A 14,101-nucleotide genomic window follows, 5' to 3' on the forward strand; every position below is an offset into this window, starting at 1 on the left:
AGACAGAAAAAAGAAAATAAACAGTCAGTTCAGGTGTTTTATCTGGAAATTGTCTTTATGCCAAACTGAAAGATTGTCGTTCTCAATGTATAACACGGAGGCATAAACACCTGCATTTTATTGCAGTGTTAAATTCTGTTTGAAGCCTTTACTGTTTTTTTGTTTTTTTATTCAGACCCCGCTGATTTTTAATTGGTTACCTCTGGTTTAAAGGATTAGCATTTGGAGCCTACAGGTTAATCCTAATCTGAGTTTTAGCTTTTGCAGTTAAATTCAAGTACAGATAAGAGACTGGTATCGACTCACTTCCAAAATCCAAGGAGCTAATATCTGACAAATATGAGTTGTAACAGTAGAACGGTAATTCAGTCTTCTGATGCTACTGTCAGCTCAAAGTGTTTTAGTGTTGATCCTTCATTTTTATTCTACATTCAATAAATAGGCGTCGGGTATGAAACACAATACTAAAAACAGAATCAGACTTTCCTTCATTTAGGGAACACACATCCAAAGGCTGGCCTTAAAGTTCAACACAGGTGCTGCTGTCAGATTCTTCTGGTCTCTGTTGTAGAGTCCTGAAGAAGTGAACATACACTGCAAAAAATAAAGATCTCTATATTTTATTCTTAAAATGAGTGCATTTTTTTCTTGAATCTAGGAGGTAAATTAGACACTTTGCCAATGGAACCAGACAATTTACTTTTGAAGTAAGAAACAACAATGTTATTGTCTTATTTCAAGTGCAAATTATCTAATTATCTTATTTTAAGAGTAAAAATACAAATTCCATTGGCAGATCCTCTTATTTACCTACTCGAATTAAGGGTAAATACACTTTAAGATTTTTTTTTCCTTATTTCTAGATTGTTTTTTGCAGTGTAGAGCGATTGAAACCTGGAGTTCCTTAAACAAAGCTTTCAGGTGCTGCATGAAACTGAAGCAAAAATCTGACAAAAAGTCCAGCTTTGTTTCTGAAGAGAAAACAAGAACCATGGCGCTCATTAATCGGTCTTCTCATTTTCTGGGCTGTTCTCTGCAACCACAACATCCTGGAGGAGAATTTATACAGACCATGTGCAACTACACTGGAAAAATGATCTAGAAATAAGTAAAAATTCCTTAAATTAAATGTATTTACCCTCAATTTGAGTGGCTAAACAAGATAGTTTGCCAATGGAATGAATATTTTTACTCTTAAAATTAGATAATATGTACTTGAAGTAAGACAATGCAATTGTGTTTTCTTATTTTCAATGTAAATTGTCTTGTTCCATTGGCAAAATGTCTGTTTTACCTCCTTAATCCAAATACAAAGGCACTTATTTTAAGTAAAAATGACAATTTTTTCCAGTGTAACAGCTGGATTTCTCCATCGCTGTTGGATCTTTGTAGTTGAGGTCCAAACTCAGAGCTTTAAATAGTCCTTAGCGTCTCTGAGAAGCACCAAGCTAAACATTCACATTAAAATCCTTTAAAGGTCTCATGGATGAATTTGATTGTTCCTGCTATGCATGGAAGCCTCTGCTGCGCTTCCGTCTCCGTGATCGGAAACATCTGACCAGCAGCCCCAGCAGGATTAACACAAGTAACAACGTCACTACTACAGCCGCTGTGTAGTTTGGGGCGTCTGGCAGGTGACACATTTCCCGCGTCACCTTCTCGATATTCACAGGCTCTGGAGAGCCTTCGTGGACGCAAGTCACAGTCTCGATGTCGGGAACGACGACCGCGGAGTGCTGCACCATGTGGAGGAAGCCCAGGTTGTCGCAGCAGCTCAGCGGGTTGGAGCCCATGTAGAGGGTCTTTAGGGAGCGCTCCAAGGCGCGGATGGTGGATTGGTCCAGGCTGACCAGGTTGTTGTTCCGTAGGTTCAGGGACTCGATGGCGGACTCCTTGTTCCAGGTCGGTAGGGTGTTCAGCTGGTTGGTGGACAGGTCGACGTGTTTGAGGCTCTGGAGGGAAGTGAGGTCTGTGTTTAGGCTCGACATGTTGTTCTCTCTAAGGAGCAGGTGGACCAATGAACGCTCCAAACCAAACATGGAGTCCCTGTGCATTTCTAGGCCTGGATTTAGGGACAAGTCTAGTAACTTCAGAGGGGTGTTCACAAACGCCTTCGCAGGGAGGGTCCTCAGATTATTTTCAGACAGATACAGGAAGCGTAGTTCGTGGATAGATGAGAAAGACACGCAGCCGGTTGGATCCTGGTCGTTACGGATCATCAGCGTTGATTCATGCTGGTTTCGCTCCGATTCACAGATTTGAAGATTGTTCTGCTGGAGCTGGAGGTACTTGATGCTCGGCAGTCTTTGGAAAACTTGCTGGTCCAGGACCGTAAGGTCGTTTCCCTGTAGGAGCAATTTTTTCAGGAAGCGGAGGGAGTTTTCTCCAAACGTCAAACTTTGTAGGGAATTATGGCTTAGATTGATGATCTTCGCCCGGTGCAGAAGATCTTCAGACGTAACAGAAAACGAGCTGATGCAGTTGTGACTCACATTGAGGACCTCCAGGGAGGTCATGTTGGTAAACAAAGTCTCTGGTAAGCTTTTGAGTTTGTTGTAACTCATATCCAGATATTTTAAACTATTTAATCTTAAATGTGTGTCGTACATTAGAGTCCCGGTGCTGTTGAGTGTCTGAATGTGGTTCCGGGAAACGTTCAGAAATTCCAGCGCGTTATTCTCTGGAAGGAGGGGGAGGGAAAGCATTTTATTTTCGCTCAGATCCAGAGAGCGAAGCCTGAAGAAATCCTCTGATTTGGCACTTTGGAAAAACTCCAAACTGTTCTTGCTGAGGTTCAGAACAGCCAAGTTGTAAAGATTAAAGTCTGTGATGCAGCTGATTGAATTCTTGGACAAATCGAGCTCCGTCAGCTGATCTAGAGACTCAAAAGCTCCATCTTCTATTTCCAGGATGATGTTATTGTGGAGGCTAATTTTCCTCAACTTTGACGATCCGCTGAAGGTGTTCTGTGTTATTTTTGTGATGCTGTTGCTGTTTAGGGAAAGGTTGACCAAAGACGGAGATTCGGCCAGGAAATAGTCGGACATTCCCGTGTATAGCCCATTGCTTGAGAGGTCCAACGACTCCACGGATGAAAGAGGTCCGACGTTTATTTTAGAGAGTGCAAAAACATTCAGGTGATTCCTGGACAGATCCAAGACTCTGAGGTCTTTCATGTCTTTGAAGAGTCCAGGCTGGATGAAGTGGATCTTGTTGGAATGGAGGTTCAGTTGATGGAAGCCGGTGTGAAAGGCTAATGTTTCAAGCGTAAGGTTTTGAACCTGGTTCCGAGAAAGGTCCAGCATCTGGACTCCCTGAGGAAGGTTGACCGGTGCGCTTCTAAGACTCAGATCACTGCAGATCACATCCATCTGGACCTAAGAACAAAGATAAACACAAGAGTCTGATTAATTCGGCGTGAAGCCAGGCGGCTCGACCGGGACATGACTCAGACTAAACATTTAAAGCCGAGCATTATTTGTGCAATATGTTGGATCGGAGGACCAGAATGTTCACATTTTGGACAAAGAATATAGTTGTTTTGAGAGGGGTATGAAGTAAGCCATCTATGTTAAGAAAGAAAAAACAAAACGTAGGCTGACAGGACAGGGGGTATAAGAGAGGGGGAGAAACATGCAGCAAAGGACCACAGGTCGGATTCGAACCCAGGCCTCCATACAAGGGTTGTGCACGCTAGAGACAGACATTTTTTTGGGAATCCCACGGGTCACGGGATTTCCGTGGGATTCCCGTGGGATGGGAGTCAGTATTAGTAACGATCACATGATTGGGACGGTACAGGATTAAACATTAACAGGAGCAGACGGGAGCGGGAGCAAACCAATAGTAACTAGTGTTGCACCGATACCGATACCAGTATCGGACCCGATACTGCCCTAAAATGGTGGTATCGGTATCGGCGAGTACCAACAAATAGGGCACCGATACCATTTTGAGAGCCATACGTTTATTCAACTGTCACCCACTCCTGGTAGGCAATAAAAAGTTCTACTGGATTCACTTTGTTTTAGATTTTTTCCTGCTTCACAAAGGTAGGCAGCAGCTTGACATGAAGCCATGATGGCAATTATTTTACATTATTATGGTATCGGTATCGGCCGATACTGCAAGGCCAGGTATCGGATATCGGTATCGGGGCAAAAAAATGGCATCAGCGCAACACTAATAGTAACTAAAAAAAACTAGGATCGATGCCAAAAAATTAAAAAAAATAGAAAGAAAAAAATCCAGTACTGGCGCCGCCATTTTGTAGTTTTTTTCCTTGAAGCCTACACTATAATGCGAGTCAAAAAAACTACACGACCCAAAAACCAACAGTGCTTCCGCTCTGAGTTTTTCACCCGCGCTCAAAAACAACAAGAATGGGAGTGGTGCAGGAGCGGGAGTCATTCTGAATGGGAGTGGGAGTAATTTCACCAGGAGTGGGACGGGACAGGATTTAGATTTCTACTCTGGCCCGGGATCGGGACGGGACACTATTTTTTTCTGTGGGAGTGGGATGGGACAGGAGTGAAAATACACTCCCGTGTCAGTCTCTAGTGCTCGCTAACCGCTACGCCACCTGCACGCCCCGAAAAACTAACTCAGATTTCAGCTTTCAACAACCTACAACGCAGCAATTGAGTTGATTCCTTCCCGCTATCATCGCCAACACCACCCCTTTACAGGGAAGCAGAAGACCTCGCCTATTCAACCAGGCCAACAATTCCCTCTAATGACTCCCATTTCAGAGACATAGACAGGTACGGGGCATTACAGGCTAACAAAAGAAGCTAAACGACCCCCATTCCAAAGGGGGGGACCAGTTCGTCAGGTTCTTTTTGCATGATCTCAAAACAAAAACAAAGCTTTGTTGGGATACTGTGTAAAACCTTTTGAATTAAAAAAGCTTCCTGGATGGGAAGAGAAATGTCTTCAAACTTTGAAACAAAGTCCAGTAGATTGTTTTTTTAACTTCTTTTTATTATTATTTGTGAGTCAGTATCCTCACAGCTAAAAAGTTTTCAAGATGATCTTTTTCTTTCGAACTAAACTAATAAAAACGCAAAACATTCTTCAGCAACAAAGATAACACAGCCCTCATTTTAGGTTTTGTCACTATCCATCTATTTCCCACTCCAATAAATTCCAGTATTTAACTCATTAGGTGTAGTTTGTAACAGAAACCACATGGCCAAAATGAGCCTGTGTCCAAAAACAGCTCATAAAGCTGTCTCCTCCTCTGTGTCCCTTCAAGCTGAGTACATTTAACTTCCTGGCATATTTGTGGTGTTGTGAAATGGGCATTCTTCAGGACTGTGGAGATGGGTGTAAACAAACATGCTGATCTATTTACTAAGGGGCAAAACATCTTGTTTCTGTTATCAGGCAAGCATGGAGGAAGAAATGAGGGTGATACATGAGAAAAAAGCCGCAGAAAGCAGATTCCTTTCTCTGTGATTCCCCTGGATTACTGGAGCTGTTTATATTCATGTAATCTCAGCCAGACTGAGTTTAAGCCCGTCTGGTAAATCTGACTCATGTTGAGGTGGTTCAGTCCAATTATAGCTGAAAAAATACGTTAATATTTTCGTTCCCCTTTAGCCATTTTACATAAACTGGGGATTTAAAATGGTTCTAAAACCCAACAATAAATCATGTTAAAAGAAAATCAATGAACATAGATCTTCATCAACCTGAATGGAGATTAAAACCAGGTTTTACCTTGAAATTACAGATTATTATAAGCCATTTCTGTTTACTCTGCTAAAAAAAAACATAGATAAGTTCATCTTATAACAGCTTTTCTTGACCGTCGGTTTGCATTTAAAAACCATGCAGCTAAATGAATAAAACTCTTTGTATTATTTTTGTTTACATCTGTAAGAATCATAATGATTCAAATCTTTCATCAAAAAATCTGGGTATTCAGCACTCTTAAAAATTAATTATTAATAAGTTTTGCTCTCATATTAGACGGAAATGTTTCAAATTAACCTGGTCTAATGTGAACAAGAGAATTACCGTCTGTCTTCATAAATAAACTGACTGACCAAATTCTTTCATCATCCACAGAGTTTTAAAAAACGGATAAGTATAAGCCTTAAACATACTTTACATATTTCAATGCCCTCCAATATGGATACATTAAACCAATTAAAAAAACTAAAAGCCAAGTTAGTTCCTATTTATTGCCCTTGTTGTCACAGTCTTTAAAGCAGATCTGATTCTTAAATTACTTAATTTCTAAATCCCTTCTGCTACTTGTTGTGCGACGTCATTAATTCTTGCTTAAAGTTAAGAAACAAGTTAAAAAGTAGCTTTGCTTTGCTAAGTTTTAATATTTTACTTCTGTAAATCAAACATACACTGCAAAAAATTTAAATCTTAATAAGTCATTTTTTCTTAAAATAAGTGTATTTTGTCTTGAATTGAGGAGGTAAGTGAGACACTTTGCCAATGGAACAAGTCAATTCACATTTAAAATAAGAAAAAACAGTTGCATTGTCTTATTTTAAGTGCATATTATCTAATTATCTTATTTTAAGAGTAAAAATACTAATTTCATTGACAGATCATCCTGTTTAACTACTGAAATTAAGGGTAAATACACTTAATTTAAGAAATGTTTTACTTATTTCTAGATCGTTTTTGCAGTGTATAACCAATCATAAAATTGCTGACAACTCAAAAAGTAAACACTCATCCAAGTTTACTTTTTTTTTTTTTTTCCAAAAGCGTTGCTGCAATCTAAACAGTTCTGTTGTGATATTTAATTTATATCCTAAACTAAAACTGCATCTAAATAACAACATTACCCTGATGTTGTTATTTCCTCTCCACTGTCGCTACAAGCATGCTTAGTTTAAAGGGGAACACGTCTTCCTTTAGGCAACGAGTTGAAGGCACAAACTAAACTGTTCATAATTTATTCTTTAAGGTACGCCAGCGTTCATAACATGTAGGCCAATCACTGTCCCCCAGACAACCGCAGTTATATTTTTTATATTTATACATTTTAAAAACAAAGCGGAGTGTGTATGACGTCATCAGCGCGCCAGACTGGAGTTGTGACAGGCAATTTCTAAGAAAAAATGACTTTTTTTCCAGTGCAATAATTTCTATTCTATTCTATTCCTGTTCTCTTTAATAGTGCATCTCGTTGATATCCCCATATATATGTTATTTGATGTTAAATTCATGGTTAAGTCAAATTGTAATAATAAGGCTGCCTTCCAGTAATTTACACTAAACAACTTTTCCAAATATTTTTTCCCATATTGTATTTTTCCTTTAGCCAAAGACATTTCACACACTAGATCCTTTATCCATCAGATTCGAGGTGAATCAGAAGATCTCAGCTACTGCAAGGTAATAACAGAAGTGGCCTGAAAAGAGTGGAAAAGAGACGGGAAGCAGCACACGGCACAGGACATCAGACTGGGAACAAATCAGGGATGTTAAAGAACTTCCTGACCCCCGATCATAGTGAACTTTGCTGAATGTCTCACTACACATTTCTGACCACTGAATTCCGCACATCCTCCATTTCTCTGAACTCCTAAATAGTAAAAATTGCTGCACATCTTGACACGTTCTACAGTATAATGCATTCATTTGATTCACTCTCACTGAGCTGCAGAGCAGCAGTAATGTTGTTCCACTTGTTCTTTTTCTTTTCCTTTTACGAAGAACAATGACACGCTATCTAACATCATCTAACCTGATCCATTTCCCTGTTTTATAGACTACTATTGCTGTCTGGAAACTTGCATCATCACCATTCACAGTTGGTCTATCTTAAACACAAACCGGATTGTTTATTTCAGCTCATTGTAACATAAACTGACCTTATCTGGCTAAAAATAGATTTGAACGCACGATTCATTTCCTGGCAGTTTCAGTTACATTTGCAAATGAATAGGCTCGTTTTCTATTTTGCTTTTGGAAAATTTTGAAAATACAGCAAGTTTGGTGATGAGTGCAATAGCAAGGAGGGAAAAAAATAAAAGTCTTAAAAGATAGCAGGGATTTCAAGTTTCCTTGTCTGCTACAGAGCCTGGATTTCTAGAATATTCAAAACTGGGAATTCTTTTTTTTTTTTTAGATGTTTGAAAATGCTCAGATTTTCTTCTTATGATATTTATAGCACTGAAATACAAAAAGAAAAACCATATCTAGGTTTTATGAGTCAATATAAGGTCACGTCAGCATTAAAAATCAGATCAGTGAAACCGGAACTTAGGTAGATATTTATAGTAACACAGATTTACTATAAGGGAGAACCTATTTCTGTTCTCACAGTTAACATCCAAGCTTTATGCATTTTTGAGTGTTTAATGGAGACAAAGTAAAGAAAATCAGGGGATCTCCAAAAGACGGGCTTAACCACTGAGCAAAAAGTGGTTGAAGACACGTAAAGGATTTAAATTTCAAGTTTATTTATACAGCGCCGATTCACAACGCATGTAATGTCAAGGCACTTTATAGTGATGATTCAACCAGGTCATCCATTAAGATTGATTCACACTTTTCTAAGGAAAACCAGCTCATTGACTCAAAAGCAATCCCTCACACCAAGCATACTTGTAGCGACAGTGGAGAGGAAAAACTCCCTTTTAGCAGGAAACACAGGGATTTACAGGAAGTAAATCATGAAAGATGAGATGATTTCGGTCCAAACGACATCCACATTTGAAAAAGTGAAAGGCAAAAAGTCATAATTTTCAGACTGCGAAAAAGACGATGAAAATCTGTTTTTCACAGTTTTTAAAAAATCTATTATTGAACAAAACTGGGACAAAATCCGACCGACCAACCCCCTGAGCAAGACCCTTAACCCCCCGCTGCTCACCAGGCACCGAACAATGGCAGCCCACTGCTCCCAAAGAGGATGGGTTAAATACAGAGAGTGAATTTCCCCATTGTGCAACAAAAAATTATTTACATTTGACATTCAAACATGGCCACATTTGCAACAACAATTTCTGGACTAAATCCAAACTAAGAAGGACCGACCAGATTTAGTCAAAAAAACGTCTAACAGACGTCTAATGTTTGGGGGGTAACCGACCGTAGAAGTTCTTTATCATTTTAACAAATGTTTTATGCAGTTTTTTCTGTATTTTTACAGAGAAACTTAAGAATATATAAAATTATCAGATGATATTTGCATTGCTAATTGGAGTTTTTAAAATACATACTCCTATATGCCATAGTTGTTATTTTTATATACTTTAGTAGAGCAAAAATTTATTGTATAATTAAAACACCTTTGAATATTTAAAGGCTTCTGGGAGATGGAAATCTCTACTTATTCAGCCTCCTGAAGCTGCTAGCTTACTGCTATGCTAACGCTAGCCTTTAGCTTCAAACTGAAACAACAAACGTTTGTTTTCTTTATTTTTCTTGTAATTATAGGTTAGAAAGCTGTTGTACACAATAAAAGTGTGACACTAAAAGATATTCACTTTACAATAATCTTACACCTTTTTCCCAATAAGTGCATATTTTGATTGTTTGCATCTGAGACTATTTCTGCACTGAAATAGATAAAAGAATGAGATATAAAAAAAAAGATGTAGGCTTCTTGAAACACATGATGTGGTCTCTGCTGGGAAAATCACAAAGTGAAACTGGAATTGATATTCAGATATTTATAGAAACTGTAGTGACCTCATCAAATGAAAGTAATACCCATTTTGTGCAGATTTTTTTCAGACCCGTTCACATAGAAAAGTTTGTCGTCTTATATGCTAAACCAGGGGTCGGTGATCCGCGGCTCTTTGGCGCCCCCCTGGAGCTTTTTAAAAATGTATGAAAATAGATTATTTTTGTTTGTTTGTTTTAATATTGTGGGCAGGAGGTCAAACGAACATTTGTAAATTTAAATTGAAACAATAAATGTAAACATTTCTAGTTACATTTTAGTTTACATAATTAGTTCAATCTTTCTGCTCTCTCTATTTTTCTCATAGTAGCTTCATCTGGTCTGTTCCTGTTTGGCTGTGACTCCATCCTGGAGAGAAATATCAGCTGTGCTGCTGCCATCAACACCTTTGTTTCTAGATGTTGGAGCTTGGTCTGTTTTCCAGTATAGTCCTGTTTCTCTGACTGTGACTAACTGGATGTGCTCTCTTCATCCTCTGACATGGGAGCTGGCTCGGAGCTCGTCTGCCTGGCTGTGTGTTTCCTGGACGGGGCCGCCTGTGGAGCTGGTTGACAGTTGCCTTTTGTATCTATGCTTCTTTTTCTATGTCTGCTTCTGTCTCCTTGAACCCCAGTGGGCCTCAGCAGATGGCCGCTCACACTGAGCCTGGTTCTGCTGGAGGTTTCTTCCTGTTCAAAGGGAGTTTTTCCTCTCCACTGTCGCTACAAGCATGCTTAGTGTGAGGGATTGCTGAAGAGTCAATGAGTCGATGCAATCAACTGGTTTTCCTTAGATAGAAAACTTTGAATCAATCTGACTGGATGATCTGGTTGAACTGGAAAGCGCCTTGAAATGACATGATGTGAATTGGCGCTATAGAAATAAACTGAATTTAATTTCTTTCAATAAAAATTTGTGTAATATCCATAGAGATCAGTGGTCATAGACTGCAACACACGTCTCAGCGTGGCGCCATGCCAGGCAAAGCGGCGGGTGTGTATCGGATCCCAAAGGGAAAAAAAAGGAAGATAGCTGATGAGAACAGAGGATTCAAAGAAAAATGGAGCGAATCATTTGCTTTCATTATCAATGCAGAAGGATTGCCTCCATGTTTGCTTTGTACTGAGAGATAGTCAAAAAATAAAAAAATAATAATTTGGAAAGGCATTTGTCCTGCTTGCTTCCTCATGACTCAATCAACCCCTCCCAGCAGAAACACGTCCACCATAGAATGATTCCTTTATTGGGTTTCTATAATTTAATCAATGCAACAAAAGCTAAACTGTGCGGTGAAGGGCGGTGAAGTGGCGTGCGGTGAGAGCGTTCACTGCTCCTCCCTCATGCGACTATGTGACATTTGCTCCACGATAAACATTTAATCATGAATGATTATTATATATTTAAGCCCACATATTCCTTTTTTATAGTGGGCTAATACGCTTAAAGATCCTGTTGCCATTTGAGGCTTATAGAAGACTTTTTTGCCTCTCCAGACAGATTTTTTTTGTGTGTTTTTTTGGTCCAATATGGCTCTTTGAGCAGCTTGGGTTGCCGACCCCTGTGCCAGAGGTTAAATTCATCATGCAGATTTCTGTGTAAACCCTGCAGTTATTCAACATTGTGACGAGTCTTTTACGTATTTTCTGTTCTTTCCTCAGTAATGAGTAATACTTAGAAGGCTGTGATGCTTAAAGTAGTCATAACTTTAGACCCTAATAAACAGTTAGCCACCCATAAATAATGGGTCCATTGGGATGTAATGAGTTCATTGGATGGCTCGGCAGTTACCAAAGCATCCAACAGTGAGTCTGTTTAAGATGTAAGCTCTGGTTTAACAGGGGGAGCGTTGGACTAGTGAGTCAGAGCAGTGCGCTTGTGTTCTGAGAAGGTTGCAAGTACATGGTTCGATCCCCACAGCCTGCACTCTGGGTCCCTGAGCAAGACTCTTAACCCCACACTGCTCCCTGGGCGCTGCACAATGGCAGCCCGCTGCTCCCCAAGGGGATGGGTTAAATGCAGAGGTAAATTTCTCCAGTGTGAGATCAATAAAGTTAAATTATAATTCTATAAAAACAGGGTGTGATACTTTAGATTTGCATGAAGTTTGGCTGCTGTGGAGCGCTATAGCCCATAAGATGCCATACCTGATGGTCTAAACCCTGATTTAATGTGATTTAAAATACCTCAGATTCACGGCCATCCTTCTAAATGACCAATCGGGTTGAATGATAAATATCCCACGTTAAATACCGCATTTAATTTGTGCATGAAATAATGAAAGAAATTATAATTTACACATTTAATCCATCAGCAAATGGAATGTCATCCCCTTTAACTGGTTTTACAGATGGCAGCAATTTTTCCCTTTTTTTTCTATTAAACTGCTGAATTTTGTTAGCTTATATAGAGAGCGATCACTCTGCGATCGACTGCATGGTCTGTTTATCTGATTAACCCCGATTAGCTGAAGCTTTCTTGCATTAGTGATATTAAGCAAGTGAGGCGTCCTTTTGGTGAAACCCAGCTTGTCATGTTGTGCCAAAGATGAGTCAGAATCGGGCGTCTAAGTCTGGCTTTTTTGATCAAGTTTAATACCCCACAGGTCCGAACTTGGAGTCAGGCTGTTTACATTTGGAGAAAATTAAAAAAAACTAAGAAACTGATTTCTTAGAGTTAAAGAATAACATTTAATTATCAGCGAACTAATTTTCTCGATTGTTTTTTGTTCTATTAAAGTAAAAAATATATTAAAATCATGAGCTACAAGATTAAACCAATAAAGCGAAGCAACGTTTCAGTTGTTAAGATAAATCTATATCGGTGCTTTTTAATATATCTTTATATGATGTCATTGTTGTATTTTTTATTTATTGTGCAGAGTTTTCCATATCTGAGGCTCTCAATCCTGAATTAAAAGTATACCTCAGATATATCTGGAAAAAATCGATCTAGATAAGTAATTTTTTCTTCTTAAAATAAGTGCATTTGTTCTTGGATTGAGGAGGTAAAAGAGACATCTTGCCAATGAAACTAAATTTACACTTAACATAAGAAAACACAATTGATTTGTCTTATTTCAAGTACATATTATCTAATTATCTTATTTTAAGAGTAAAAATACTCATTCCATTCGCAGATCATCTTATTTACCTGCTCAAATTAAGGGTAAATACACTTCATTTAAGAAATATTTACCTATTTCTAGATTGTTTTTGCAGTGTATAGGGAGCATTAAATATTTTACAGCCCATATTTACAGAGAAATAACAAAAATGTAAACATTTCAAATATATGACACGGATGGTAAAAATGTAAATCATTTAATTTAACAGAGATAAACTGAAATATCTCAAAATTATGCAAACAAATTTCCAAAAAGCTGAAAAGTACAAACCGATAAAGACCAACTTAGAATCTAAGAGGAAATTTAGGTATAAAAGTCAGAAAAATCAAAGGTAAATATACAGATAAACACCGAGATAAAAGGTGTGTGTGTGTTTTTTCCTGCTTAGGAGGATTTCTACTTACAACTTGGCATGGAGTGAGGTGTGGGGAAGGATGTGCGGATGCTAGCGCACAGCTGGCCCACAGCAGATAGAGCAGCTGGAATGCGGCCATGGTCCTGCAGCACAGAGAGCCCAGATCACACAAATCAGACACTCCACCAATGCAAAAAGCAGGATGTAGGTGATCCGCTAAAAGGGGAAGGAAGCAGGCCCTGCGTAGATTGTGACATGCTGACCTTTGACAGAGCTATTTTTGCCTTTAAAATACAGAAGGGGCTTTTCTTCTTCATTCAAACGCCACACAACTTCTCTTACCCTGCATTTCACTGGTACTACAGAGGATGACTAAGCAATCTGCAGGTTTCCATTGGTTCTGAGTATTTAGGTGAGGGTTACTGTTTTGAAACAAACCAAGACGAATCGGTTTTGTCAGACTATGGTGAGTCACCACTTCTGAACAAAACAAAACAACGTGTGACGGATCAGAGCAGACAGACGATGTGGGAGTAATTAGCACTGAAGTCATGGTAAGGATACTCTGATAAGCGTGTGGAAATAACAGCGAAACGTACGCCCTGCTGTGCTAGAAAAGAAGGCCGTTTCTCTGATTCGCCGTAAATTTATAGTCATGAAAGCTCAGACGCAATTTTATTTATCAAGAATTTTCGTTTTAATGAAAGAGAAAAAAGTCATGGCTCTTAAAGCTGCGTTTGATTTTAATGGTGTGGGAGGTGGAGAGAGTTTTAATAGGCGAGCTGCTGACAAAGTACATTTATACATATGATAAAACATCTTAAAGGATATATTATGCTAAGTTTTTTCTTATGCCTTTTTTGGTAAAAACATTCAGGAAGATAAACAAGTTTAAAACCTTTTATTTAAAGGCTATTAGGATATTTAGTTTGATCTCTTCTATTACACTGGAAAAAATGGAAATCTAGATAAG

The 14,101-nt window shown here is 38.7% G+C and overlaps 1 protein-coding gene across 2 annotated transcripts in view; it reads right to left on the reverse strand.

Annotated features, from left to right (window-relative positions):
* Window positions 1-1,242: 1,242 nt before the first annotated feature.
* Window positions 1,243-14,101, reverse strand: part of LOC107093061 (leucine-rich repeat-containing protein 32-like) — a 20,430-nt gene continuing 7,571 nt past the window's right edge. For both annotated transcript variants that reach the window (XM_015387881.1, XM_015387880.1), the window contains exons 2-3: window positions 13,178-13,271; window positions 1,243-3,377 (exon numbers count right to left, since the gene is read on the reverse strand). In XM_015387881.1, coding sequence (XP_015243367.1) covers window positions 1,506-3,377; window positions 13,178-13,271 — 1,966 coding nt within the window. In that variant the 3' untranslated portion in view covers window positions 1,243-1,505. The remainder of the gene's footprint in view (window positions 3,378-13,177; window positions 13,272-14,101) is intronic.

This window comes from Cyprinodon variegatus, unplaced genomic scaffold (genome assembly GCF_000732505.1).
Source record: "Cyprinodon variegatus isolate N-32 unplaced genomic scaffold, C_variegatus-1.0 Scaffold406, whole genome shotgun sequence".
Classification (NCBI taxonomy): Eukaryota; Metazoa; Chordata; class Actinopteri; order Cyprinodontiformes; family Cyprinodontidae; genus Cyprinodon; species Cyprinodon variegatus.